A 26,941-nucleotide genomic window follows, 5' to 3' on the forward strand; every position below is an offset into this window, starting at 1 on the left:
TGATTTAGCTTTTAATTATTGAGTTTAAAAAATGTTTAAGGTGGGGTTAGCAGCCTTTGTATGCTATGATTACTACCACTACTTGTGGCATGTCCTTTACTATTATTAAGGCATCATTGGGTTTATTAATTAGGTTGGCTATGTGTGATCTTAGATCAATCAATTTAGCCATTAATTTGTCTGACGTGAAATTCATTTTCCAATCATCAACTATTATCACTTTTCTAAATCATTACAAGAAATTTGTTTTCAAACTAATTAATAAAAAATAAGAGAATTTATTAGAAATAGGCACATGCTTATTATATATCACTAAATAAATTGTTTTATCTTATGAAGAATATGAAAACTATCAAATCAATAACGAAAAGGAGATGGTCTGCTTCTTGTGAAAAATAATTTTTAATTAGAAAAATTATTTTTTCATTTATAAAATATAACATTATACACTACAAGAATTCACAATTTCACTAACGGATTTCACTAACGGATGGTAAATCCGTTAGTATCACTAACGGATTCACCAACAGTTTAAAATCCGTTAATGATACTAACGGATTCACCAACGGTTTGAAATCCGTTAGTGATTCTAACGGATTCACCAACGGTTTGTGATTCCGTTAGTAATACTAACGGAATCACTCTAACGGACTACTAACGGATGAAGCCATCCGTCAATAATCCGTTAGTGAAAATTTTGGAGCCAAAATCCCAGTCTTAAATGAAATCCCTAATTCCTTAAAATCAAAATCACTGAAATCTGAAGTTGCCTCCAACCTTTCCGTCGTTCACTGCCAAGTGCATCCATCGTCCGCCGCCATCAACGGTTCGCCGCCATCGACCGTCGACAAAGGAGCTTATTCTCAGCATCAATATCCACGGGCTCCAGGTTCATTAAGTGCGTCACTGTCGGCGACGGCGCTGTTGGCAAGACTTGCATACTTATTTCCTATACTAGCAACACCTTTCCCACGGTACTCTCTCTCTTTCTGGCTTTCTCCCCCTTTTGTTATTTTTCTTTTTTTTCTACGGTTATTCCCCTTCTGCAAAGTTCCTTTCTTTTTCTATTTTGAAATGTTCTTTTTTAAAGCCATGTTCTTCCCTGTAACCATCTCTACCGGGCCAGAAGTTTTTTAATACGTATTTATGAATTAAGTGAAGATTTTAGTTTGAATTTCAATTTTGGGTTTTTCAACGTATTTAGAACTTAGACCAGCTCTTACTAGTGCGTTTTTAATTCTTGGAGCTCATGGATTCTATATGAGCGCAGTACTTGTTCTGAACCTCAATTTGTTAGTCGTGGAATTCACTAAAGTCGAAATTATAGGGCTAGATGATGTTGATTTTTACACGTACTGGCTTCTTGGTGCGATCAATTATACTGGTAACAAGTGTCTGCTAGAGTAACACTATCTGTGTTTGCTTAATGGGCAATAACTCTAGCGTTAAAGGTGTGGACAGAGTTAGTATGGGTCCAGGGGAGCTGGATTTTTTTCTAATGTTCTATTTTGAATTAAGCCTGAAATCATCTGTGTTGGGGATTATTCATCACCCTTTTTTTAGGAAGGTTTGCATAGAAAGAAATTGTTTTGATGCTTTATTTGGCGTTGTGATTCTTGCCACCTGTTTAAGTTTTCATCATCAAACTCTTTTTTGACCAAAAAAAAAAATCACCGAACTCTTTTATCTGATTCGAACTTTTTGAACTTAATATTTATTTATTTATGCTGTGGTGTGTGTTCCATAATGCTTCTTTTTTTTTCGGCTTCTGATTTAGTGCATACCAAATATTTGCTTAAGTTGGTCATATTTTTATTTATTTTTTCTTCTGTGATTGAAAACAGGATTATGTGCCAACTGTTTTCGATAACTTCAGTGCAAATGTGGTTGTGGATGGGAGCACGGTCAATTTAGGGCTATGGGATACTGCTGGTAATCTGAAGTTCCTTAAAAACTTCCTCGTTCTTTGTTACCAGGAATTATTCATTGCTTTAGGATTTATTATTCACATTTGAACAGGTCAGGAAGACTATAATAGATTAAGACCTTTGAGCTATCGAGGGGCAGATGTCTTTATTCTTGCATTCTCTTTAATCAGCAAAGCTAGCTATGAAAATGTCGCAAAAAAGGTTATGTCTCATCAATAGCTGTTCTTTTTAGATGATGAGTTCATGTAAAATTATATGTTTATGTTTCTGGAGCTGATGAATTGTTCTGACTTTCCATTTCAGTGGATTCCAGAACTTAGGCATTATGCACCTGGGGTTCCAGTAATTCTTGTTGGAACAAAACTTGGTAATAACTTAGCTGTCATTCCATCTTCTTTATGGTATTGATATATTTGAATTGTTTGTAGTTAGCCTTGTATCATTTCAGATATTATCATAGGATTTCTGAGCCAAAAGGAACATGGGCTTGAACCTGAAGCGCTAAAAAATTATTTGCATGATCAAACATGGGATTAATGGCCCTAAACCTAACAGAAGAGATAAAAAGGGTTCACATAGTCAATTCAAGTTGGTTGGGAATTGAGGCCTAGCTGAGTTGAATAACATGAATGGCACATCAGATCCTATTTCAAGTGCACCAGCAGGTGCACTTGCCTTGTGCACCTGCTGGTGCACTTGTGCACCTGCTGGTGCACTTGTACAGCACTCGTGCACCTGCTGGTGCACTTGTGCAGCACTCGTGCGCCTGCTGGTGCACTCTCGTGCACCTGCTGGTGCACTCTCGTGCACCTGCTGGTGCACTCTCGTGCACCTGTTGGTGCCCTCTCGTGCACCTACTGGTGCGCTCTTGTGCACCTGCAGGTGCACTTGTGCACCAGCAGGTGCACATTTCAAGTGCATATGCAGGTGCACATTTCAAGTGCATATGCTGGTGCACTTGTGCACCTGCTGGTGCACATTTCAAGTGCACATGCTGGTGCACTTGTGCACCTGCTGGTGCACTTGCCAAGTGCACCAGCAGGTGCAATTTAAAGTGTGCACCTGCTGGTGCACTCGGCCAAGTGCACCAGGAGGTGCACAAGTAAATACAACAGCAGCAGGTGCACTTCAAAGTGCACCAGCAGGTGCACTTCAAAGTGCACCAGCAGGTGCACTTCAAAGTGCACCAGCAGGTGCACTTCAAAGTGCCAGAGCAAATGCACAAGTAAATACACCAGCAGGTGCACATTGGCAGTGAAATTGAAATCTAATTGCATTGTGAAATTTTTTTGTTGCATGTGTTTGAATTTACACTAAGTGTGCGTGGATAGGTAGATATTCCAAACATGATGCATTTTTAATATGGATGATGGCTGAATACGTATACTGATTGCTATAATTTCTCATTAACAGCCTAACGAACCTGGTTATACTGCCCCGCCACCTTCCCCTCCAGTAGAAGATACTGCCATTGATATCAGGCAAGTTCAAATTTATGTTAATATTTAGTTCCAAAATGTATGTAGTTATCAGATTATCATTTTGATATAATGCACAATTTAATTGTTGGTTTTCAGGCTCTGTTCGAAGATAGGGTTTATAAGTTATTTGTTTTCATATCAGCATATTAATTGTAGTTAATATGACTGCTGAACGAAGTTGGATGTATGCTCGTCTCATAGACGGTTTACTGAATCCCAGATATTTAGAGGGTATCAATGAATTTCTAGAGAAAGCTAAGACCTGCACAGAATATTTAAATGGCGATCAGATCCGCTGTCCTTGTAATCGATTTAAGTGCCAGAACCGTAGCTTTCAAGATGAAAATACAGTTAAATATCATTTAATGAAGCATGGTTTTGTTCAAAATTACCTTGTTTGGTATTTGCACGGTGAAACTGAAGTGCATGATGGATATGGTGATACAGATTTAGACATGTCTTATGGTTCTGACAGTGTTAATCACCCAAATTTCAATCGTTTTGAGGACATGGTCATGGATGCAACAAGCTGTCATGTAATGCATAATGATACATATGAGATGCCAAACTCGGCTGCACAGAAACTGTATGATATGTTAAATGCATTTAAGCAACAACTATGGCCTGGCTGTGAAACTCACTCCCAGTTATCAGCTGTTTCACGTTTACTAAATCTGAAGGCGGAACATCATTTCTCAGAACAGTGTTTTAATCAGATTTGTGAACTCATGAAGGAGATGTTACCGAGTGACAATGTCATGACGGACAGCTTTTACTCAACAAAGAGACTAGTCCGAGGATTGGGGCTTCTTGTACAAAAGATACACTGTTGTGCGAATGGTTGTATGATTTTTTGGGAAAATGATAAAGAACTTACACGATGCAAATTTTGTAACCATGAAAGGTTCAAACGCCTGAAGCACAACTTGGGGAAAGGGAAGAGTCAAATACCATACAAAAAGATGTATTACTTCCCCATTATACCACGTTTGCAAAGACTTTATGCGTCATGTGTTACAGCTAAGTATATGACTTGGCACAATGACCATGCAACTGAGAATGGGGTGATGCGCCACTGTTCAGATGCTCCTGCTTGGAAGCATTTCAACCAAACTCATCCAACCTTCGCACTGGAGGCCCGAAATGTCAGACTTGGCCTTTGCACTGATGGATTTCAACCATTCGGTCAATCTGGGCAATAGTATTCTTCATGGCCAGTAATACTAACTCCATACAATTTGCCACCAGGTATGTGTATGAAAGATGAGTACATGTTCCTGACAATTATAATACCTAGTCCCAAGAATCCGAAAGAGAAGCTTGATGTGTACATGCAGCCATTAGTGCAAGAATTGAAAGAACTTTGGGCAACTGGTGTTAATACTTACGATGCTTTCCAACAGAACAATTTTACTATGCGTGCTGCATTAATTTGGACTATAAGTGACTTCCCTGCTTATTCAATGCTCTCAGGGTGGAGCACTGCAGGACGCACTGCATGTCCCTACTGTATGGAAAACACAGATGCATTTACATTACGAAAGGGGGGTAAACAAACATGGTTTGACAGTCATCGGAAGTTCTTGCCTGACGACCACCCTTTCCGTCGAAACAAGACATCTTTTATTAAAAACAAATGTGTATCGAAGTCTCCAACGCCAATTAGAACTGGCGAATACTTGCTAAAAGAAATTGAGCAAATTGGGTTGAGGCGGGTTATAGACATTGACAGTCATGAAATAAATTGTCGGCTTTCAAAGATAACTGGTTGGCGTAAGCGGAGCATATTATGGGATTTGCCATATTGGTCTTCAAATTTGATTCGCCACAATCTTGATGTCATGCACATTGAAAAGAATGTATTTGAAAATATTTTTAATACAGTTATGAATGTGGAGGGGAAGACAAAAGACAATATCAAATCAAGGGAAGATTTAAATGAAATATGCAGGAGACCAGAATTGAAGAAAGATCCAATTAGCAGGAAATATCCAAAAGTATGTTATTGTTTGGATAACCAATCGAAGGTGATACTGTGTGATTGGCTTAAAACACTCAAATTCCCTGACGGATTTGTTTCCAATCTAGGGAGATGTGTTGATAGTCGGAAGCTTAGACTTTTTGGTATGAAAAGCCACGACTGTCATGTTTTCATGCAACGAATTCTTCCTATAGCTCTCAGAGAGTTCTTACCAAATAATGTTTGGCAACCAATAACAGAGCTTAGCAATTTCTTTAGAGAACTCACCTCAACTACACTTACTAATGGGGACATGCAATGGTTACATGAACAAATTCCTGTGATCCTTTGTAAGCTTGAACGAGTTTTTCCTCCAAGTCTGTTTGATTCAATGGAACATTTACCAGTACACCTTGCATATGAGGCATTAATTGCAGGACCAGTACAATATCGGTGGATGTACCCATTTGAGAGGTACACGTACTTAATATTTACTCGCACTCCTTACCATGATGAATTACTTAGTAAACATATATAATTTTTGTTTCTACACACTAGGTACTTGAGAAAGTTAAAGAACAATGTTAAAAATAAAGCAAGGGTTGAAGGTTCAATATGCAATGCTTACTTGGTAGAATAAGCAAGTGCATTTTCTGCTCACTACTTTGAAGCACATGTAATGACCAGACATCGAAAGGTTCCACGCAACTTGCATGAATTTGTATCTGATGATGACATACCAGGTAAATTGAGCATATTCAAATGCACAAGTAGAACTATCGGAAAAGGAAAATCCAGATATATGACTGAAGATGAAATCCAAGCCGCTCAAACATATATTCTATTAAATTGTCTAGAGGTGAAAACATATATTGAGTAAGTATTGGTAGTTATACTAATAGTCTAATACCTCTTATATTGTACATTATTGTTAAACATTACTTGTTTCTTTGTATGTATAGTATTTATGTGGAGCGAGTAAAGTCGACACAACCAAATATCACAGATGCAGCTGTTGATGAAAAACTAGAGAGGGACTTTGTCAAATGGTTTTACAAGTATGCCCATGAATCGCCAAACAATGTACAAAATCAGCTTATGCAAGATGTGGCGAAGGGACCACTCAGAAGTGTCACCACTTTTAATGGGTATTGTGTTAATGGATGTAAATTCAACACAATCAATGGAAATTCAAGTAGTAACTCAATGAATTTTGGTGTATGTATAAAAGGGAGTAATTACAGTTCTGAAGAAAGTGACTACTATGGACAGTTGGTCGAGGTGTTGCGATTGGAGTATCCAGGGCTACCAATTAAGCGGACTGTACTTTTCAAATGTGACTGGTTTGATCCAACACCAAATACGGGCACCAAGCTGCACCGACAGTATAGAATTGTTGATATTAACAATAAGCGTAGATACAGTAAGTACGAGCCATTTGTATTGGCCTCTCAGGCAACACAAGTCGTTTATGCTTCATACCCGAGCAAGCGTCGTGACAAAAATGATTGGTGGGCTATGATGAAAGTTAAAGGTAGACCCGTTGTTGAAGTATCTCAAACGTCTTCAAAGACATATGAACCTTTTCAAGAAGATGACATAGAATATGCTGAAGTAAATATCGATGATATTAATCAACAACACTGCCTCAATGATCCTAGCGGAGGAATGACTGAGATTCATGATGACGTTTCGACAGATGAAGATGAATTCCTTAGTGACCCTGATTCTGATGCAGATGCAGACGGTGATAATGAGTACAATTCATATGAATCAGACTAAATTCATCTATATACTAAAGAAGTTTGGAGTTGTATATTTCTTTTATTACTCAGTGAGTACCTTAATACATTTGTATATATTTAATATAATGTTTATGAACTTTATATTATTTTTGACTATGACATTTTTTGTTTATTCACAGATGAGGGGACGTGGAAGGGTTAGCAAGCCCAGAGGACGGGTTCAACTTCCTGTAAGTGCAAGTCAAGAGGACGCGAATACAGATGACGGACATGAGCATGAGGCGCATATACCACGAGCACCGACGGGACTTGGGGATACGGAACTTCAGATATGGGTTCCACTTGCATCCAGTGTACAGCCATCTCATATAGATCGATCATATACACCAGTTGCACCATCTGCCGATGCACAGCTTCCCCGTCCCCTTCCACCACCTCACCGTCACAGTTTACATCCTCACCACCCTCCTGCAGCTCCATGACCACCGGTATCACATACACATTCACCTCATTCTGCATCCCCTTCTGGTACTGCATCCGCTAGAGGGACAGGATCTGCATCAGCATCTACTCCATCATCTGCTCCTGCATCTGCTCCAGCATCAGCTGCATCGACCACTGCTGTAGGCGGAACACAGTCATTCAGACAGACTATTTCACTCATTAACAACAAGTAATAATTAATTGTTTATTAATTTACAATATTTTAAATGTTACCATTTACTTACTCTAAAATTATCTTGTTCATGTAGTTTGCATCCGTCGGAGATGTGCAGCCGCAGGATAACTCTGATAGTGAAAGAAAGATTGGTCGAGGAAGGCCACTGTTGGAAGACTGTGCCCAATGAAACCAAAGAGTTTTATTGGCAGGAATTCAAGGTGAAGCATATTTATTTTATCAGTTAATCATCTATTTTTGAACTGTTTAATTACTATCTAATCATAAAATGTAATCTTTTTGCAGAAATACTTTCTATGGGACCAAGCAATTGAGAGCTTGGTAAAAATTGCCTGGCAGAAAAAAGCCGCTGAGCGATACAGGGGCTTAATATGGGAAATCCGGAAAGGAAAGGCGAAAAATCTTGCAACCCCTGATTATGTTTTGAGGAAGTGGCAGGAAACTTGGAACACTTCTGAATACAAAGAGAAGTGTGAGAAGTTTTCTGCCAATAGGCGCAGTGAGGCTGGAGGTTCAGGATCTGGCATTTCCAGGCACGCATGCGGTTCTGTTTCACAGTACACCCACCAGCGGAGGATGGTATTTCTTATAACTTTTATTTTATAATTATCTTCTTATAAATATTTTGGTTCGATGACAAATGCTACAATTCTTATAATTGGTAACAGAGGGAAAGACTAGGCAGAAAACCACATCCGCATGAGCTTTTTGAGGCCACACAAAAGAGAAAGGGGACGGAGGAGTTTGTTGATGCGAGATCAAAAGCTATTTATGTAAGTTCATCTTAAATGTAGTTATTAACAATTTTGATTGACGTAAATTGTTTTACTTATATGTTACTTTAAAATTATAATGCAGGATAAATACGTAGAGCTGAAGGAGGCTGCTACACATCAACAGGAGGGAAGCAATGAACCAACGCCCATAAATGAGGCCCAACTGTACTACGAAGCGGTTGGCGGACAGAAAAAGAGTCGAGTTTATGGGTTAGGGTCCCAGGCCTCAGCATATTTTCATGAGCCAGCTTATTGTTCTGCATCATACACGTCTGCACCCCCAGTGGATCCTCCTACAATTGAAACAATGAACAGGATGCAGAATAAAATTGATTGGCTAGAGACAGAGAATAGTCGAATCACCACAAGGCTGGACGAGCTGCAGATGTTTATGCATAGGATGATGGCACAACAGGGTATTGGGACATCCACTCAGACATCTGGTCCTACGGCACCTCCAGCTCCGTCTCCACAGCAGCGGCGTGATGATACTCCTGTCATTGGTGATCATCATACAGATAGTGATGATGATATAGATGATGAGCTAGCTAGTTTAGTTTAGTATGTACATTTTGTTATGACCAGTTTATAATTTTTTTTCCAAAATATAATTGTAGTACAAATTCATTACGTTTTTTATATATTTTAATGAGTAATTTAGTTTTGTCTGTTTATAGTATTTTTATTATATGAATATACAAATGGATGTATATGAATGTACAGGGTACAGGTACAGATCCATGTATATGAGTGTACAGGATATAGATGGATGTGGATGTATATGATTGTGGATGTGGATGTATATGAATATACAGGGTGCAGATGGATGTATATGGATGTATATGTACAGTTACAGGGTAGGGGTAGGGATGTGTAATTCTGTATTTTTATTCACTAACGGATTAGTAACCAAACATCCGTCACTGTCACTCACGGGTACAAATTTCCGTTGGTAATTAAAATTACCAACGAGGATTTTCCCGACGGACTTAGTCCGTCACAGATCCGTTGGTGATCCGTTTCACCAACGGAATTTCAGTAATTACCAACAGAATTGTCCGTTGGTAATTATGAAATTTCTTGTAGTGATAAAAGGAATTGTATTGAAACTTAAATAAAATTTAAAAAATATTATAATAGTTAATTTATATTTTAATTGTGATATAAAAAATAGATGGACAGATGAAAATAAAAAAGTGGAGAAAAATTTTAGAGTAAGAAATAAAAATTTAAATAGTATTATAAAATTTTTAAAAATTAGAAAAGAAAATAGCCCAAGGGCTTAAAAATTGAAGACAACTGGCCCAATAGATCTAAATCATGGGCCTTAACCCAAACCAATGAAAAAAGCGAATACCTTCTAGATTTCTTCCACCATACTGGCCCAAAAAATTTATCAACCGCAACCGATCCCAGTTGTAGTCAAACCCACGACCTTCAGATAATAAGTCAAACTCGCTAATTGACTGAGGCACTGCGTTTGCAGCCGTCCGATCACTTTCGAGTCAAATATCACTCGCGTTATATTATAATAATGAAACTAATTTATTAAAATTAGTAAAATAAATTTCTCTTTCTTTATTAAAATTATTTTCTAATTTGTCAATGAAACTAAATTATTAGCATTATATTATAATAATGACAAATTATTTCATGGGACTGTTGCAATACGTAACATAAATAACGCGTTTCAATAGAAAGAGATAGTTTTCAAGTTTAGAAATATGAACATATGAATTAATCTGTAAAAAGCAGACTGACACAGCTTCAAAATGTCTACGTTGTTGATTAATTTCCCATTGGGAACAAAGTCCCTATCATATCAGCAAAAGTATTCCCATTCACATACAAGGCATGGCAGTTACATCAACTGTCATGATCAAATTTACAAAATTTGGAAAATGAAAACGCATAAGCCCAATCCTTATATACATAAAATCCAACAATTTCATCGAATACCTTTAATTCAGTGTTATTAAAGTCATCTCCAAGCTATAATCTCAAATTTAGAATGAAAAAATTCAGAACTATGAGATCTTCGATACGAACAAAATAAATAAAGTATCCATCATTTTTGTCACCAGTTGTGGGAGAACCCAGTGCCAACCTTATGATGATGACACGGTTGGGTTATTTTGCGGCTGCTTATTTAGGCGTACGCGGTGCCATATCATTTCTTTCTTTCACACCACAATTTCTATTTCCACTGGGAGTGTAGTATTATTTCCCTGTGGTTCATAGAAATGCATTAAATCTCATCCATTTGTTTTGCCAAGTTGATTTTTCTTGTTTTTTTTCTCCATTCATAATTTAATTTAATTTATTTTTATGGAAACGCATTATTTTGTTACATGTACTAGGTATTTTTAATTTTTATCATGCAATAAGAATTACAGTAGAATTCATGCTTTATATTAATAAGAATTTTTATCTGTGGTTCTGTTAAGAAAATCTAAGCTTCTTCCTTGCTTGCAGGTGTGGCAAAAGCTTTACTAGAAGTTTATCTTTTGGTTCGTGCTCTGAAAGTTCCTAAAGTCATTTTAGAGATAAATAGCTCCTTACTGTTTCTTGCTCTTAATAATCCTCAACATTCTTTCTAGAATATTTTTGCTACAATTCAAACGGTTTTAACGCTTAAAGCTGTTCGTCCATGCATGGTTTTCAGTTTAGTGGATAAAAAAAGTTAACAAAGCTGCTCATTGTATTGCTAGATTGGCTTTTCGGAAAAATTTACCCTCTAAATGGTTGGTCAATTTCCCTAACAGTAAAACATTAATTAGTGTAACATTAATTAGTACTCATCCGTTTTATAATTTTTGTCCACTTTATTTTTTATATATATTAAAAAATATAATTTTTTAATTAATTTTCTAATTTTATTCATTTTAAATACATTAAATTTTATTAAATATATATTTTAATAAATTTCTCGTAAGTGAAATAAAATTAATAGAATTATAATAGTCAATTTATATATTACTATAATCAAAAAAAAATAATAATTTTGATATAAATAAAAAAGAGAAGATATCAAAAATTATTATAATAATATTTATTTTAATAGTTGATGGAATATGTGGCTAATCGATAGTTTGAATGGTTAACTAATGATTAAATAAAATATATGAATTGATTGAGTTTGATTACAAAATCAAATAACTATGTGTTATAATGGATGGAGATGGTTTGGATCCAAATTTGATCCAAATCAACAGTTAAACTGTATAACACAATAAAATAAAACAACTATAAAAAAAAAATAGAGTAATCTATAAAGATATAAATTAAGCAGTAAGTGATTAAATGAGATAATACAAATTACTTCATCTTAATTAAAAGTTTTAAATTCGAATCTTAAATATAAAATATTTTTTAAAATTTAAAAATAAATATTTTATTTTTTAATAGATATATTATATACTCTAAATAAATTCAAGTTAATCGAATAAGTAAACTTTAAATGCACATTAATATATAAAATAAATAAATAAAGCTTATAGATTGAGTCAGTTTTTGCTTGTCACTACATTTTCATTCTTTATATTTATTACAAGTCTCTTCTTTTTCTTTGTCCATTGAGAATAAGAATCCTTTATAATTGGTTAATTACAAATAAGAAAAAGCCACAAAAATGAATTTCTAATTTATCAAAGAAAATTGGAAACCACATTTAGAGGAGAATTTAAAAAAAAAAAAAGTTCATGCATATGGTTCACATGTCCTTCCTGTTGATAGTTAACAAATAGGAAATACTTAGGTTTAGATTATGAAGAGGAGGATTTTGGCATGGATTGTCTTCATCATTTGTCTCCTTCTAATTTCACAGCTAATGACAATGACGAAGAGATTATGAAATAATTCTATTTTAAAATCTTGATTACGCAGTCCATGCAATCACTATACTATTCACCAATCCAATCTTCACACAGTACATTAAGATTTAAACACTGAGATTTTTCTTTTTATTTTTTTTAAATCAAACTTTTTTTTTCAATTTAATATGATTTCGGGTTTGATCTTGAATCTCATTCTCAATAAAAAAAATAAAATTTGATTTAATATAATTTGATTCTTAAAATAATAATATTCTAGTTTCAATACCATTGAATTTAATTTTTAATTCAATTCAAAATTTCTAATAATAATAATAATAAATAATAAAATTTAAAAATGAGGAGAAATTAATAATACGAAGGAAGAATCATATTCCGTGGTCAGCTCAATGCTGATTAAGAAAATCGATGGACATGTTTCACAAGGAGAAGTAATATTATAATTAAACAATTAAAAAGTATTTATTCTAAGGCCTATTGCATGAAAAATAAAACAATGATGAATTATTCAATTGCCAATGGAAAATTAGGATATAATTTATTTTATTTTGCTTATATTTTAATTGTAATTATTATTTTTTAATAAATAAACAAATTGTTGCTTGTAGGATTTCGCATGATTGAATTAGATCGGCAATCATGAAAAAGAAGTCAAAAAGCCAAAATTCAAAGGATCAAAAATCTGTCATCATTTGGAAATCGCTTTTGATAAATAAAAAACAAAAAAACAGTTGGTAAGGAGGAGACTCCGGCTTTTTATAGTTTTTTCAAAGTTAATTAGTTATATTCCTAATTTATATTTAATAAAATTATAATTTTAAAATTTATTTAATTTAATTATTATATATAACTAATAATTATATAAATTTATTAGATAAATCTAATTCAAATCAGTCCCAAAACTATAATATATAAATTTATTATTAGCTATCATCAAATGATTTATTTTTATCCAAGTCACGTTATCCGATATTGTTTTTTTTTCTATTAGTGATTAAGATTTATTTATTATACTAAGACCCTATAGAAAAAGAAATCACTATCTAATGACATCTCTTCTAATATAATTTTAACTTATGAATAAGAGACTTCACTGTCGTTTTTACAAATGATTTTTATAATCTTCTCAAAATTTTAATTAGTCAGAAACTAAAAAATAATAATTATTTAAAGGAAATTAATTTATATTATATTTTCTTTTGACCTAATCAATTCAGCATGGATTACTCCTTCGTCTTGTAATTAAAGAGAAAATGATATCTCGTGATTTCATTAATTTTTATTTTTTATAATTTAATTTAAAATATATAATTTAATTTTATATTTATATAATATTTTATAATATCATACAATTTATAAATCACGTTATATTAATTTGATATAAAATTAAATTATATATTTTAAAATAAATTATATATTTAAAAACTGATATAATTACAGAATATTTTTATATTTTTTAATTAAGAAGCTTCGGGGGCACAAGAACCTCCCTCAGGAATCACTCATTCTTCTATACTATATTATCTAGTTTCACTGTTCATGATTTAAACTTTTTTTTTAAATAAATAGATGATTTAAACTTGTAACTACTATTAATTCCTTGTATTAAAGGAGTATTAACTGATAATAATAAACTTAAAATATATTATGATTTACTAAATAATGGGTTTAAAATAAAACGATAAATTATTATTATTATATATATTTAAACTGTATTTGTAAATTAAGAGCAATAATTTAATAATTAATAGATTTATTTTCGTTGCAGTATAAAATAGTAATTCACTTATTTTTTCAATAACAATTTTCATTAAATATAAAATAATAATTTTATATATAATAATTAATTAAATTTTCTTTATAACAATTTTAAATTGTTATTAAATTTTTTATAATTTAGTAATATGAATTTGAACGAAAATTAAGCAAAACATAAACAAAATTATTCGGATGATTGGGCTTCTAGAGTTGCATGGTAATCGTAAAACTGGAGGCACCGGAGGGAACAATTGGCAAAACAAAAATTAAACAGCTGGGATACACACATGAATGAACGAATGAGATGAGATGAGATGAGATGTTGAAGTCATGAGTTGTGATTATTAGGTGGCCTATTAGCATTGAATCTCTCCAGAAGCTTCACATGAGAAACTGCATGAGTCTGCTTAATTTCCTAGCCAACAGTATTAATTTTTCACCTTTTTCTAATTTTCTTCAACATGACTTTGTAGTTAAATTTTGAATTAATTTAATCAATATATTTATGCTTCCAAACTCAAAACAACAGGCATCAATTTCCAATTAATTCATCTCATTACCTGGAACTCTTCTTTAACACACTATTCCTCTTAAATTGTCTCATGCATTGCAAACCTTGATTACACTTCAAGACTCATTAATTGTCAGTTTATGGTTATTTTAATAGAGCAAAAATTATTAAGCTAATTAAATTAATAGTGTTGACTAATTAAAAAAAGAAATTGTTGAAATTAATTATTATTACAAAACGTGGGATGGATACTTGGTATAGAAGTATTCAAACGGCAACGTCACACAATATCAAACATTAATTGCTGGTCTCACATGTAAGAAATGGTTGAACAATGGAACAAATTAAGAATGAGAATTTTAATATATAATCAAACGGTCACATAATCAAAAGTTTTAGGAGCTAACATCTCATTTAATTTATTTTTCTCTTATAATTTTTTTATTTTAAATAATATATATTAAAATTTAATGCATGAGAAAAGTAAAGTGGAAAGAGTCTTTTAAGTGTATTTAATTTGTATATAGAATTGGTCTACTCTCACAAGCAAAGCGAAACTATATACTAAAATATAATTAATGTTATTAATATTATTGATATCTCAATAATTTAAGAATAAATAATTTCTAATCTATTTATAAAAAACAAAGCTAGTCCCTGCATATATACAGTATTAAAAGATAAAATTTCTTCAACGTATCTGAGTATATCTACACTCAATAAATAAAATATTATTAATTTAATTTTAAATGTGATACCTGCTATGATTTTTGTTAATATATTATTTATTTATTAATTGTGTATATATTTAAATGCGTATGAAAAATCTCTTAACATTAATGTAAATAAAAAAATCAAAGGGTTTAAAATTCTGTTGAGATTTAATCAGAGCTAATCTATACAAAATTAACTCTTATTTTGTTTCAGTCTCTGAAACTCATTACTTGCAAATCACAAAATAATTCATTTTAATGAATTATCATATATAAATATGAAAAAGAAAATAAATCTTTATAATATTTTTCTTATTTTTATTTTAAAAGCCCAGAATTATCATGGGAAAGTAGAAACTTCTTAGAAACATTATCAGAAAAAGATTAAAAAAAAGCAAAAAATCATTTGACCAATTAGGTTTTTCCTCGCCCCATTCATTTGACGACAAATTCATCCTAAATTGCCCTCTATGTTCATTTGAATTTTTTTTTTTTTTATTTAAAAAAAAAAAAAAAAAAAAAAAAGAGATAGAGAGAAAGAGACAAAGCAGAAACACAACCGCGTAGACTCACCAGACACAGTCAACATACTCTCCTCTATAAATACCCCGAAGCCCCACCCTTCCTCCACAGAAACCATTACTCGTCTCTTCTCCATCACTCAAACCGCATCTCTCTCTTGCTCTCTGTGTTCAATATTCATCAAACAGAATTGATAAAATCTTGAACTCTATATGCCAAGAAAAGGTATGAGGACTGTCTTCTTCAAGCAATCTCCTTCATCTCCTCCAATTCGATCACCGCCTCATCGCCATACCTTCTCTGATAAATTAATGGATGAGAACATTGACAATGCCCATATTCTCATTTCCAAATGGGATTCTGATTCCCCCACTTCTTCAAATTACTGCTCCATCTCTTCTCTTTTTAGGGATAATCGCCAAGAAGCCAAGCAATACCTCAACTCTATCAAACAACTACAGTCTGCTATGCAATATTACATCTCTGAAAACTCTGCTTCTGAAAAGCTCGTTCGTGCTCAAAATCTCATGCAAATTGCTATGAAAAGACTCGAGAAGGAGTTCTACCAAACCTTGAAATCTAACAGAGACTTTCTTGACTCGGAATCGCTGTCCAATCACTCTTCTAGAGCGTCCAGATCGAGCTTTTCAGATTTTGAAGATGAATCTGAGGACGACTCTTCACGATATGGTGATACTGTTTCTGAAGTAGAGCGAGTCTCTATAGTTGCTATGGCGGATTTGAAGGCGATTGCTGATTGCATGATTGGTTCTGGTTATGGAAAAGAATGCGTCAAAATTTATAAAATTATTCGCAAATCGATTGTTGATGAGACTCTCTATAATCTTGGAGTTGAAAATCTGAATTTCTCGCAGATTCAGAAAATGGATTGGGAGGTACTGGAATTGAAGATCAAGAGCTGGTTAAATGCAGTGAAAGTGGCGGTTAAGACCTTGTTTTATGGAGAGAAGGTTCTCTGTGATTATGTCTTCTCTGCTTCTGTTTCGATAAAGGAGTCGTGCTTTGCCGATATTACGAGAGACGGTGCCTTGACGCTGTTTGGCTTCCCGGAAAGTGTAGCCAAGTGCAAGAAAACTCCAGAGAAAATGTTTCGCACTCTCGATCTCTATGAAGCAATTGCTGACTTATGGCAAGACATTGAGTCCATTTTCAGCTTCGAATCAACCTCCACCGTCCGTTCACAAGCCGTTAACTCCCTAATCCGGCTCGGCGAGGCTGCACGTACTATGTTAACGGACTTCGAATCGGCGATTTCCAAAGACAATTCGAAAACGCCAGTTCCTGGAGGCGGGGTCCACCCTCTCACACGTTACGTAATGAACTACATCGCTTTTCTAGCCGATTATAGCGGTATCCTATCTGATATAGTCGCCGATTGGCCATTAACGACGTCGTCTCCTTTGCCAGAATCTTATTTCGGAAGCCCCGAGCATGAAGATGGCTCATCCTCGGCGATTTCCGTACGGTTGGCTTGGCTCATCCTCGTTTTACTCTGCAAACTCGACGGCAAGGCTGAGTTTTACAAGGAAGTGTCTCTATCATATCTCTTTCTAGCTAATAATCTCCAATACGTGGTTAACAAAGTTCGAAAATCAAGCTTGAAATTGCTTATCGGCGATGAATGGATCACAAAACACGAGGCTAAGGTGAAACAATACGCATTGAATTACGAACGCATGGGGTGGAACAAGGTTTTCAGTTCATTGCCGGAGAATTCAGCGTCGGGGATGACAATTCACGAAGCAGCAGAGTGTTTCAAGAGATTTAACTCCGCTTTCGAGGAGGCATGCAAGAAGCAACGTTCATGGGTGGTTCCGGACGGCAAACTGAGAGACGAGATTAAAGTATCGTTGGCGAAGAAGCTGGTGCCGGCGTACCGGGAATTTTACGAGAAGTATCGGGTGGCAGTGAGGAGGGAAATCGGAAACACAGTGACCGTAAAATTTTCGCCTGATGATTTGGGAAATTACTTGTCGGATTTGTTCTTTGGAATCACCGGTGGTTCTGGAAGTATTTCGTCAGCTTCATCAACGTCGTCGTTTTCTTCATCGTCGACTCACTCTGCAAGTGGAAAAAGCCGTTGAGGCGGTTTGGAACCTTTTAGGCGTGTAACTTTTTGTGCATTATTGAAAAAATAGAGGACATAAAAAAAAAAAAGAATAGAAACAAAGGAGCGCGTACATTCTTACGATTGTTTTTTTTTTTTTTTTCAAATAAATAAATAAAATATAGTTTTATTTTATTACAGGGAATATTTAATGCTTAAAAATAAAATAAAATAATTATGGAAAAAGAAAATGCCAAACAAATGGATTGAGAATGTTGAGAAGCTTACTCAACTTGTCGGAGTTCTCTACAAGCATGGAAGACACAAATGTATAAGAGAACATTCGTTGGAATATATAATTAATTATATTATTTGCAAAACATGCATAGTTTCCAAGTTTTGGATTATAGGAAGAATGATTAGCTGGTAATTAACTATATAATATGAGTTGATATAAAAGAGAAATAAAAAAATTGATCTTCAAGAAATATGAAAGTTGATAAACTAATTAACTTCGACAATTGGTGACACCCGGCTCTTAAGTTGCTTTGGTCCCTCATAGTTCTGCCGGGCCTCCCTACCTTTGTTCGGCTTAGTTTCTACTCTCTTTAGATTCCCAGGCTTCTAGTTGTCGTTCTCAGTTGCATGGTCTCTGAATTTTATCTTTCATGGAATGTGTTTTTGGACTCCTCCATCTACGTGGCGCGACATTATTTGTAGTTAGAAAAGTTCAGAAATTAAAGTTGTTGGCGCAACTGTTTCAAGATAAAGGACCACTTTACCATTTTATATGCTTTAATTTAATAAAATATTATTTTTATAATAATAGAATATTAAAGTTATTCATTAATAAAATTATAAAAATAATATTTTATTAAATCATAATTTATTTAAATGTAAAGATAAAATTCATGATTGTATTTAATTAAAAAGTGAAATTGGAATTATTTGTATTTTAATTAAAGTTGATGGATTTATTTGGATTTTGCTTGGTTTAATTTATGAATGGCCGGCAGCTTTATTCTGTTCAGTTGGCTTTTTGTTTTACGTGTGTGAATTAGATTCCAATTTCTTTTTCTTTTCAGTAAAGGTGAGGAGAATATATGATTCCAAATTCTTATTTATTCTTTTATATTATAACTTATATTTTCAACTACTCCTTGACCCCCGTTGATTGTGAGCCTGCAAGCCAACTTTTCCCATTTTTTAACCAAAGAAGCTTCTTTTCTTCCCTTTTTTTTTTTTTTTAAAAAAAAAATCTTTTTATTGCCCTTTCATAAGTAATTAAAAAAATATATATTTTTATTGCCCTTTCATAAGTAATGGGTTAAGGATAATTGAGGTTAATTATAAAAAAGAATTGAAAATAATTTTTGAAGATCCGACTCAATGACAAATAATTTAAATTTCTCTGGAAAATTAAGTGATTATGAATCCTCTGCTATTTTAGAGGTTTATTTCAATTAATTTTATATTTTCATGAATTAATGCTGGAATGTTCACGATAAAATTTGAATAATTCTTGCATATATTTAATCCAAAATGTGTTGAGACATAATTACGTGATTTTCTATTGATGTTTTATTATTATAATTATGTTGTAAGTCTACATAAACCACACCATAAAATTTATTTTCTATAAATTTCCTTTAATAAGGAAAATTTAAATTATTCATATTCACAGTATTAATAAATAAAAAATAAAAATTTTAAACTATTTATATTTTAATAAATATATTACACACTATAAAAATTAACTAATATATTATAAACTAACCATTTAATTTTATTTATACTCTTTAAATATCACGTTATCATTTTAATAAATACTAAAATTATTTTAAATTTTATTAATTTCATTAATTATATTTTAAAATTTTTTTATTTAAATATATTCAAATCAATTTTCCGATTTAATTTAATTTTTAACTTCAATTCAATTTATTTATAATTTTAAATAGACATATTTAAAAAAAAAAAAAAAAACTCACTTTGTTAGGTTAACAAGTGATAACGTTAACTTTAATAAATCAATAATCACAATTTTTCCTATTTTAAAAATTAGTTACATTTACTTTATTCACTTTTACTACATTAAAAAAAGTTAACAATCAATTTAATAAATTAAAAATAACTAAATTTATTAGGTAAAATATAAATTATAATTATAAATTAAATTAAACTATTTTTAATTAATTAAATTATTGATTACTGACCTTCAACCTTTTAATTTTATTAAAGTGCATATAATAAGTATAATTAATTTTTCAATAACGAGAATATAATTAATTTTTCAATAACGAGAATTATGATTCTTAATTTATTATCATAATACTTATAAAAAATTGATTTGAAATATGTTTATTAAAAATAAGTTAAGAGTATAATTTTTAAAATTAATAAAGTATGAATTTTTTTAATGATTATTTATTTAAATTATATTAAAATATTAATTTTTAATATCGATTAAGATAATGATATAATATTTTTATTAAATTTAGAATCGGTAAGGTGTAAATAAATATAGGTAATTAATTTAAAATATATTATTTATTAAAACGTAAATAATTTATAATTTTTTTTATTATCCTATAAATAAATGATAAATAAATAAAATCATAAGCAAGTCTTACATGAATTATATTGTTTTGGCTGTGCCAGTAAGAAATTTCTTTAGAAAAGAAAATGTCTAGCTGTCATTATTAGCCCATAAAAATCATCAGGTGTTCAGCAACCGATGAAGAAAATTGAGACAGAAACCAAGCCCATAAAAATTCATAGGCCTAAACAAACGTTGTACACAACTGATGGATAGTTATAGTTAGTCAGAGTCTAACTTGGATACATGGACCTTATTGTAGACACTAATGGACACAATAATTATTATTATTTTAGATGTTGTGAGGTTAATATATAGACTTTCCTCCACTTGAAATATAAACGTGATGAGTTACATCATTGAGCTGTAAGTTGCATGTGAATTAAGGGCATGCATGAGTTAGCTTAATCAAAGGGTGAGTAGGCAATGAACAAGCATGAAGATAGATAGTATCCCATCTGGGGCCAAAATATGGATTTCAGTCTTTATCTATAATAATAAGCTCACTGTGGACTCACTCTCTTATGTCTTTTTTGGCATAATAATAATCTACCTATATCACTCCTTCAATATCTCTACTCTCTCCTTTTGACATTAAATCACAATACCCTCCAATTATGTAATTTTCATCTAAATTTCATCAATAATGAGTTTAAAAAAAAAATCCACGTACATTTATATTACTATAAAAATAGATTTGAGATAACGATGATAAATTATTATTTTATATATTTTAGTAGTGATGATCTGAAATTCAGAAATAATAAAATTTTACAGAGATTTTTTGAAATATTGAAAAACTTAGAGTTTAGGAGAGGATCATTCTCCTTTTATCTCTTTTCCTAATCTGTCAATGACGTGCAACGGCCTAGCTATTATTGGACCATCTGTCTCTGCCATATTGATACGATTGTACGAGGATATCCGGTACATGTCTCATGCGTAACGGCCCCTGATTCCGTGCGTGTGTGGATGGGTCTACAAGGCTGAAGGTAGAGCCTTATTCCCCATTCCGGACTGAGCCGAGAGATAGGAATAAGACTGAGTCCAAGGAGGATCATCCTGAGAAGCCGTGAGAGCTGGGCCTGCCTGAGAGGCAGAGAGGACTGGGTCGGCCTGGTTGAGAAATTCATATGGACCCTATATCAAGATTTGAACGGGCTGGACCTGTTTGTACTGAGGTCGTGTGGGCCTCCGAACGATGGGCCGTGATCGATGGCTTGACCCCTGACCGGGGTGAAGAAATACAGCGGTCATCAAGTAGTATTAAATTACTGATTTTATAATTGCTATTATAATTTTGTTGAGTGTAATATTATTTATATATATATAATTAATAAAAAAATTAAAATACTATAATTAAATGCAATCTCTTTCTTCAATTTTATCTCTCCGTTCATGCTTTGACTATCCCCATCCCTTTATACTCAAGTTGTGTGTTGCGTAATGAATCAAGCTAAGCATAGTAGTAAATATCAGCGATACAAATTAGCAGGACGTGCACTTCTATTTTAATTAATTTTTTTTTTTTTCAGATGATACTCTAATTTTTAAGAGTGCGTGGCAAGCAAAACCCTTGCCCTTAAGGATATTTCTGTCAAATATATTGCGACTTTGGCAAATAGTCAATTTTCGTTAAGTGTAGTTTTCAGTAGATGAACCCCAATCCAATTGAAACATGTACCTTTTATCATTGCAAACATGCACCTTTATTATTAGAAATCACATGAGAATTTTTAAATATTCAAAATTTTATATTTAATACTAATTTTTAAAAAATTACTCGCGTTTTAGCAAAAACTGTTTCCATGATCGTATTATATCAATTAATTGAAAAACCTCAAAAAAAATATTATTCTAGACAGTATAATATTTTTTAATATCAAATTCAAAAGAATTCTCAACAGATCTTTAAAGTGAAGTAGTAAGATTGAGACAGTTGAATTTTTATAAATTATTATGGTGATTATCCACTCATCCTTTCTTATTTCTTTTTAATTAGTGTTTTTAGTTTTTAATTTATTATAAATCCAATTCATCTTAAATCATCGACAACAAAATAATTTATAAATTATAATTTTTTATTTTAAATTAATATATCTATAATTAATATAAAATAATTATTTCAAATTATTCTAATAATTTTACTAAAAAAATTGGGTATTCAAGAAATGGTATTTCAAAAGTTGCATAAAATTATATGCTAATAGTAATGGACAAAAATGAAAAGTAATTTTTACTAGTAATGAGGTTAAAAAAATAAAACTATATAATTTATTATGTGAAAATTATAATTTATATATTTTTAGTATAAATATATTCTTTTATTTTCTGTTCACAAATTAAAATATTAATAGTAATGTTTATTAGTGAAGAAATTTAGATTTTTTTAAAGAAATTCTATACCATTAATAGTGTAGTGAAATTATTTAATACTAAATATATTAATATTTATAAAAAATTTCAATTGATACTAACCAATATATTATTGTAAAAAAAATAAAAATTATCATATTTCAAAATATTTTATATTATAATTTTGAATTACTTACTAACAGTAATAAAAATAATAAGTATGTATGATTTAAATATTTTTATATTATATTTTATTTTGGGTTGATTTTACAATAATTGAATTTTAATGTCAAATTTTCATTTTAAAAAGATTTTAATTATAATTATTCATGTAAAATTAACATATAAAATATTATAATTATATATGCAAAGTAAATATAAATCTATATATTATTTTATTAAAATATAATATTAATTCATAAATACCATTATTTAATTATCTTAATAACTTTTATTATCAATATAAATTAATAAAATTAATTTTAATTTATAAAGAGATTCGGCTCGCATAATAATACAATATTTGAAATTTTATTTAATAAAAAGACAAAATAAAATCAACAACAGTACTATTAAATATTGTAGCTGAATTTTCTAATGTTAATTTGAAATTTTATCTAATAAAAATTTTATTTTTATAAAATTGTATAAATTTATTAATCATATAATTAAATTAAAAATATTATTTAAAACAAAGAAAGGAACTATTTGTAATTAAATATTCACCTAATAATTACACCACATTAATTGAGTAACGTCAACAAAAAAAAAAAAAAAAAGAAATCTTCAAGCCCTAGGTCCCAATTATTACTATAATATGAAAAGTAAAATCTCCATCTTGCCCTTTTATTTTTGGTTATTTACATGAAAATTTTAAATTTTTTATTATTTTATAATTTAATTAAAAATTAATAAAATTTAAATTTAAATTAATATCAATTATTTTATTATATGTATCACATAAATAAATGTTATTAAATTTGAATATAATTATAATGAAATTTATAATTTTAAATAATTTTATTAATTTTTAAAATTTTAAATAAAATTATAAAATAACAAAAAAAAATTAATTTTTCATTAAATAGGCTTTTATTTTTTATTATTTTTTAAAAACTTCTCGTAATGTCCTTTCTTTATTCTTTTGTTTTTATTTTTCCCAAACACACATGTATATATCTATTGCAATTATTTGTTTTTGATATTATGCATACATTAAAAATAATTTATTGGAAAAAATATTTATAAAAAAATCACATTTATATCTTAAATTTTATTTTTTAATAATAAAATCAAAACTTTAAAATTAATCATGATATTGACTATAAAATAAATTGAATTTAAAAAATTAATAATAAATTACAATATAATTTTAAAATTTTATTTGACTAATAAAATAATTCTTTAAAATAAATATTTTTATTTTAGCTATTTTTATTAAATTCAACAATGTTCTCTTTGTCAATTATATTATTTCCTTATTCTTAAATTAAGTTTAATAAATTTAACATATCGCAATTTTTTTCATTTATATTTATTAAAATAATATTTTAAAATTAATTTTAATAATATTTAAACAAAAAAAAGAATTTAACCCTTGAAACTTATGTGCATAATTTTGAATATTATTGAGTAATTAAACTTTTGGTGTATTATATATCTTGTTCATAATCGTTAATAAATCATGCATATAAGTAATTTAAGAGCTAAAAAATTGAAATATTTTAAATTAAATTAAAAATACTATTTCATTATTTTAGAATTTATTAACAAAATTTTAAAATATGTGAATTATTTAAAAAATAATAATTTTCACAATTTTTTAATTATTAAAGAGAAAAATAATATAATTAACAAAAGTGAACATAGTTAACTATTTAAAAATGACAAACAAAGACATGATTAAATTAAAGGACTATTTTAGTAAAGAAATAATATTTTAGGGATCATGCTGTAATTTACTGATAATCTTTTAAATTCAATAGCTAAAATCATTACTAATGTTAAAGTTTTGGTTTTAATTAGATTTGTTCTTTGATAAAAATATTAAAGATTTTGATTTTATAAAATAAAAAAATGTTTTAATTGAATTATTTTAAAATAAAAATGAGGTAATGAATTTTCTAAAAATCATGAGACTGGTGGAATTTTCTCTTAGTTTTTTATTTATTTATTTTTTAAAGAAAAGCATATACAAAGAAAGAAAAAGTGTTTCTTTAGCTCTGTGTCTATTGTCTTACATGCCTAATGTTTGAATGGAGTTGAATGTCATAAAGACTGACATGAAAGTTACACACAAATCAGTAGGTGGGGGGTTGAGCCATGGAAATATTTCTCAAACAAATGATCCCATTTCCAGCTCACACACTCAACCCCCTTCTCCTTTTATAAGTCTTTCAAATTTCATTCGATGATTCTCACAGTTTCCCCTTTCTTCTTCTATCTTCCTCTTGCTGTTCTTTCTTCAATTCTCTAATGGATGTTCTTATTCTTGTGTATGCATTCTTGATCTTGTATCCACTCTTCTTACTATGGTGGTGGGCCGATTCAAAAAGAGATCAAGAATGCTATTTACTAGACTATGAGTGCTATAAACCAACTGATGATAGGAAGCTTGACACTGAGTTTTGTGGCGAGTTGATTACGAGGAGTGGGCTTCTTGGTCTCAATGAGTACAAGTTTCTCTTGAAAGCAATTGTAAGCTCCGGCGTTGGAGAAGAAACCTATGCTCCGAGGATGGTTTTCGCCCGCCGGGAAGAAAACCCTGCTTATGAAGATGGGATCTTGGAGATGGAGGAGTTCTTTAAAGATAGTATTGGAAAAGTCTTGGCCAGATCAGGCGTTTCTCCTCAAGAAATCGATGTTCTTGTGGTTAATGTCTCAATGCTTTCTGTGGTTCCTTCCTTGGCAGCTAGGATCATGAATCACTACAAAATGAGGGAAGATATTAAGGTTTATAATCTCACTGGGATGGGCTGCAGCGCCAGCCTTATATCTATCAACATTGCTCAGAACATTTTCAAGACTCGCAAGAACTCGTACGCACTCGTCGTCACCTCAGAGTGTTTGAGCCTGAATTGGTACTCTGGGAATGATAAATCGATGATTCTCGCAAATTGCTTGTTTCGTTCAGGTGGGTGTGCGATCCTTCTGACAAACAAAAGAGCATTGAAGAAGCGAGCCATGTTCAAGCTGAAGTGTCTGGTTCGGACACACCATGGGGCTAGAGATGAGTCTTATGAATGTTGCATACAAAAAGAAGACGACCATGGCCGCCTAGGTTTTTACCTAGGAAAGAATCTCCCAAAGGCAGCTACAAGAGCTTTAGTCGACAACCTTCGAGAAATATCTCCTAGGATTTTACCCATAAGAGAATTACTCAGATTTATAGTAGTTTCCTTCATTAAAAAATGGAAACAAGGTTCCAGCAAAGTTGGAGGAGGGACAAATACTAAAGCAATGATCAACTTCAAGACTGGAGTTGATCATTTCTGCATCCACACTGGTGGGAAAGCTGTAATAGATGGCATAGGATCAAACCTTGATCTGTCTGAGTATGATTTGGAACCAGCAAGAATGACTCTACACAGATTTGGCAACACATCAGCAAGCAGCCTTTGGTATGTCTTGGGCTACATGGAAGCCAAGAAGAGGCTAAAAAAAGGAGACAGAATCTTGATGGTAAGCTTTGGTGCAGGGTTCAAATGCAACAGCTGCTTGTGGGAAGTGATGAGAGATTTGGGAGATGGCAATGTGTGGAGAGATTGTGTTGATAAGTATCCACCAAAAACATTAGCAAATCCTTTCATGGAGAAATATGGATGGATCAATGATGAAGATCCAAACACCTTTGTTGTTCCTCGCTGATGAAACAGCTCATATTCATTTTTAATCATCAAAACAGGTATCTTAATTCCTTTGTTGTTAGATAATCTTTATTTTTATTTTTATTGTTGTTGTAATCCAATAAGGAATGCAGATTTCAACATGATTACAAGAGGATTTTTTTATCA

The 26,941-nt window shown here is 31.4% G+C and overlaps 5 protein-coding genes across 5 annotated transcripts; all 5 read left to right on the forward strand.

Moving 5' to 3' along the window:
• Positions 1-661: 661 nt before the first annotated feature.
• On the forward strand, positions 662-2,445 carry LOC110625698 (rac-like GTP-binding protein RAC1). Its single transcript, XM_043961462.1, has 5 exons — positions 662-684; positions 767-974; positions 1,845-1,932; positions 2,020-2,129; positions 2,232-2,445. Exons 1-5 carry the CDS (start codon positions 662-664, stop codon positions 2,334-2,336), a joined length of 534 nt encoding a protein of 177 aa, XP_043817397.1. The 3' UTR covers positions 2,337-2,445.
• A 4,575-nt stretch (positions 2,446-7,020) lies between these two features.
• Positions 7,021-7,596, forward strand: LOC122725040. Its single transcript, XM_043961463.1, has 2 exons — positions 7,021-7,203; positions 7,294-7,596. Exons 1-2 carry the CDS (start codon positions 7,051-7,053, stop codon positions 7,594-7,596), a joined length of 456 nt encoding a protein of 151 aa, XP_043817398.1. The 5' UTR covers positions 7,021-7,050.
• Positions 7,597-7,958: 362 nt separating this feature from the next.
• Positions 7,959-9,131, forward strand: LOC110625699. Its single transcript, XM_021771331.2, has 5 exons — positions 7,959-7,993; positions 8,079-8,114; positions 8,156-8,372; positions 8,462-8,566; positions 8,652-9,131. Exons 1-5 carry the CDS (start codon positions 7,959-7,961, stop codon positions 9,129-9,131), a joined length of 873 nt encoding a protein of 290 aa, XP_021627023.2.
• A 6,888-nt stretch (positions 9,132-16,019) lies between these two features.
• On the forward strand, positions 16,020-18,135 carry LOC110627000 (exocyst complex component EXO70H1). The gene has a single exon (XM_021773215.2). It carries the CDS (start codon positions 16,119-16,121, stop codon positions 18,009-18,011), a length of 1,893 nt encoding a protein of 630 aa, XP_021628907.1. The 5' UTR covers positions 16,020-16,118; the 3' UTR covers positions 18,012-18,135.
• Positions 18,136-25,183: 7,048 nt separating this feature from the next.
• LOC110626057 (3-ketoacyl-CoA synthase 12) lies at positions 25,184-26,941 on the forward strand. Its single transcript, XM_021771794.2, has one exon. The coding sequence runs from the start codon at positions 25,404-25,406 to the stop codon at positions 26,793-26,795; it is 1,392 nt and encodes a 463-aa protein (XP_021627486.1). The 5' UTR covers positions 25,184-25,403; the 3' UTR covers positions 26,796-26,941.

Source organism: Manihot esculenta, chromosome 11, assembly GCF_001659605.2.
Source record: "Manihot esculenta cultivar AM560-2 chromosome 11, M.esculenta_v8, whole genome shotgun sequence".
Taxonomy (NCBI): domain Eukaryota; kingdom Viridiplantae; phylum Streptophyta; class Magnoliopsida; order Malpighiales; family Euphorbiaceae; genus Manihot; species Manihot esculenta.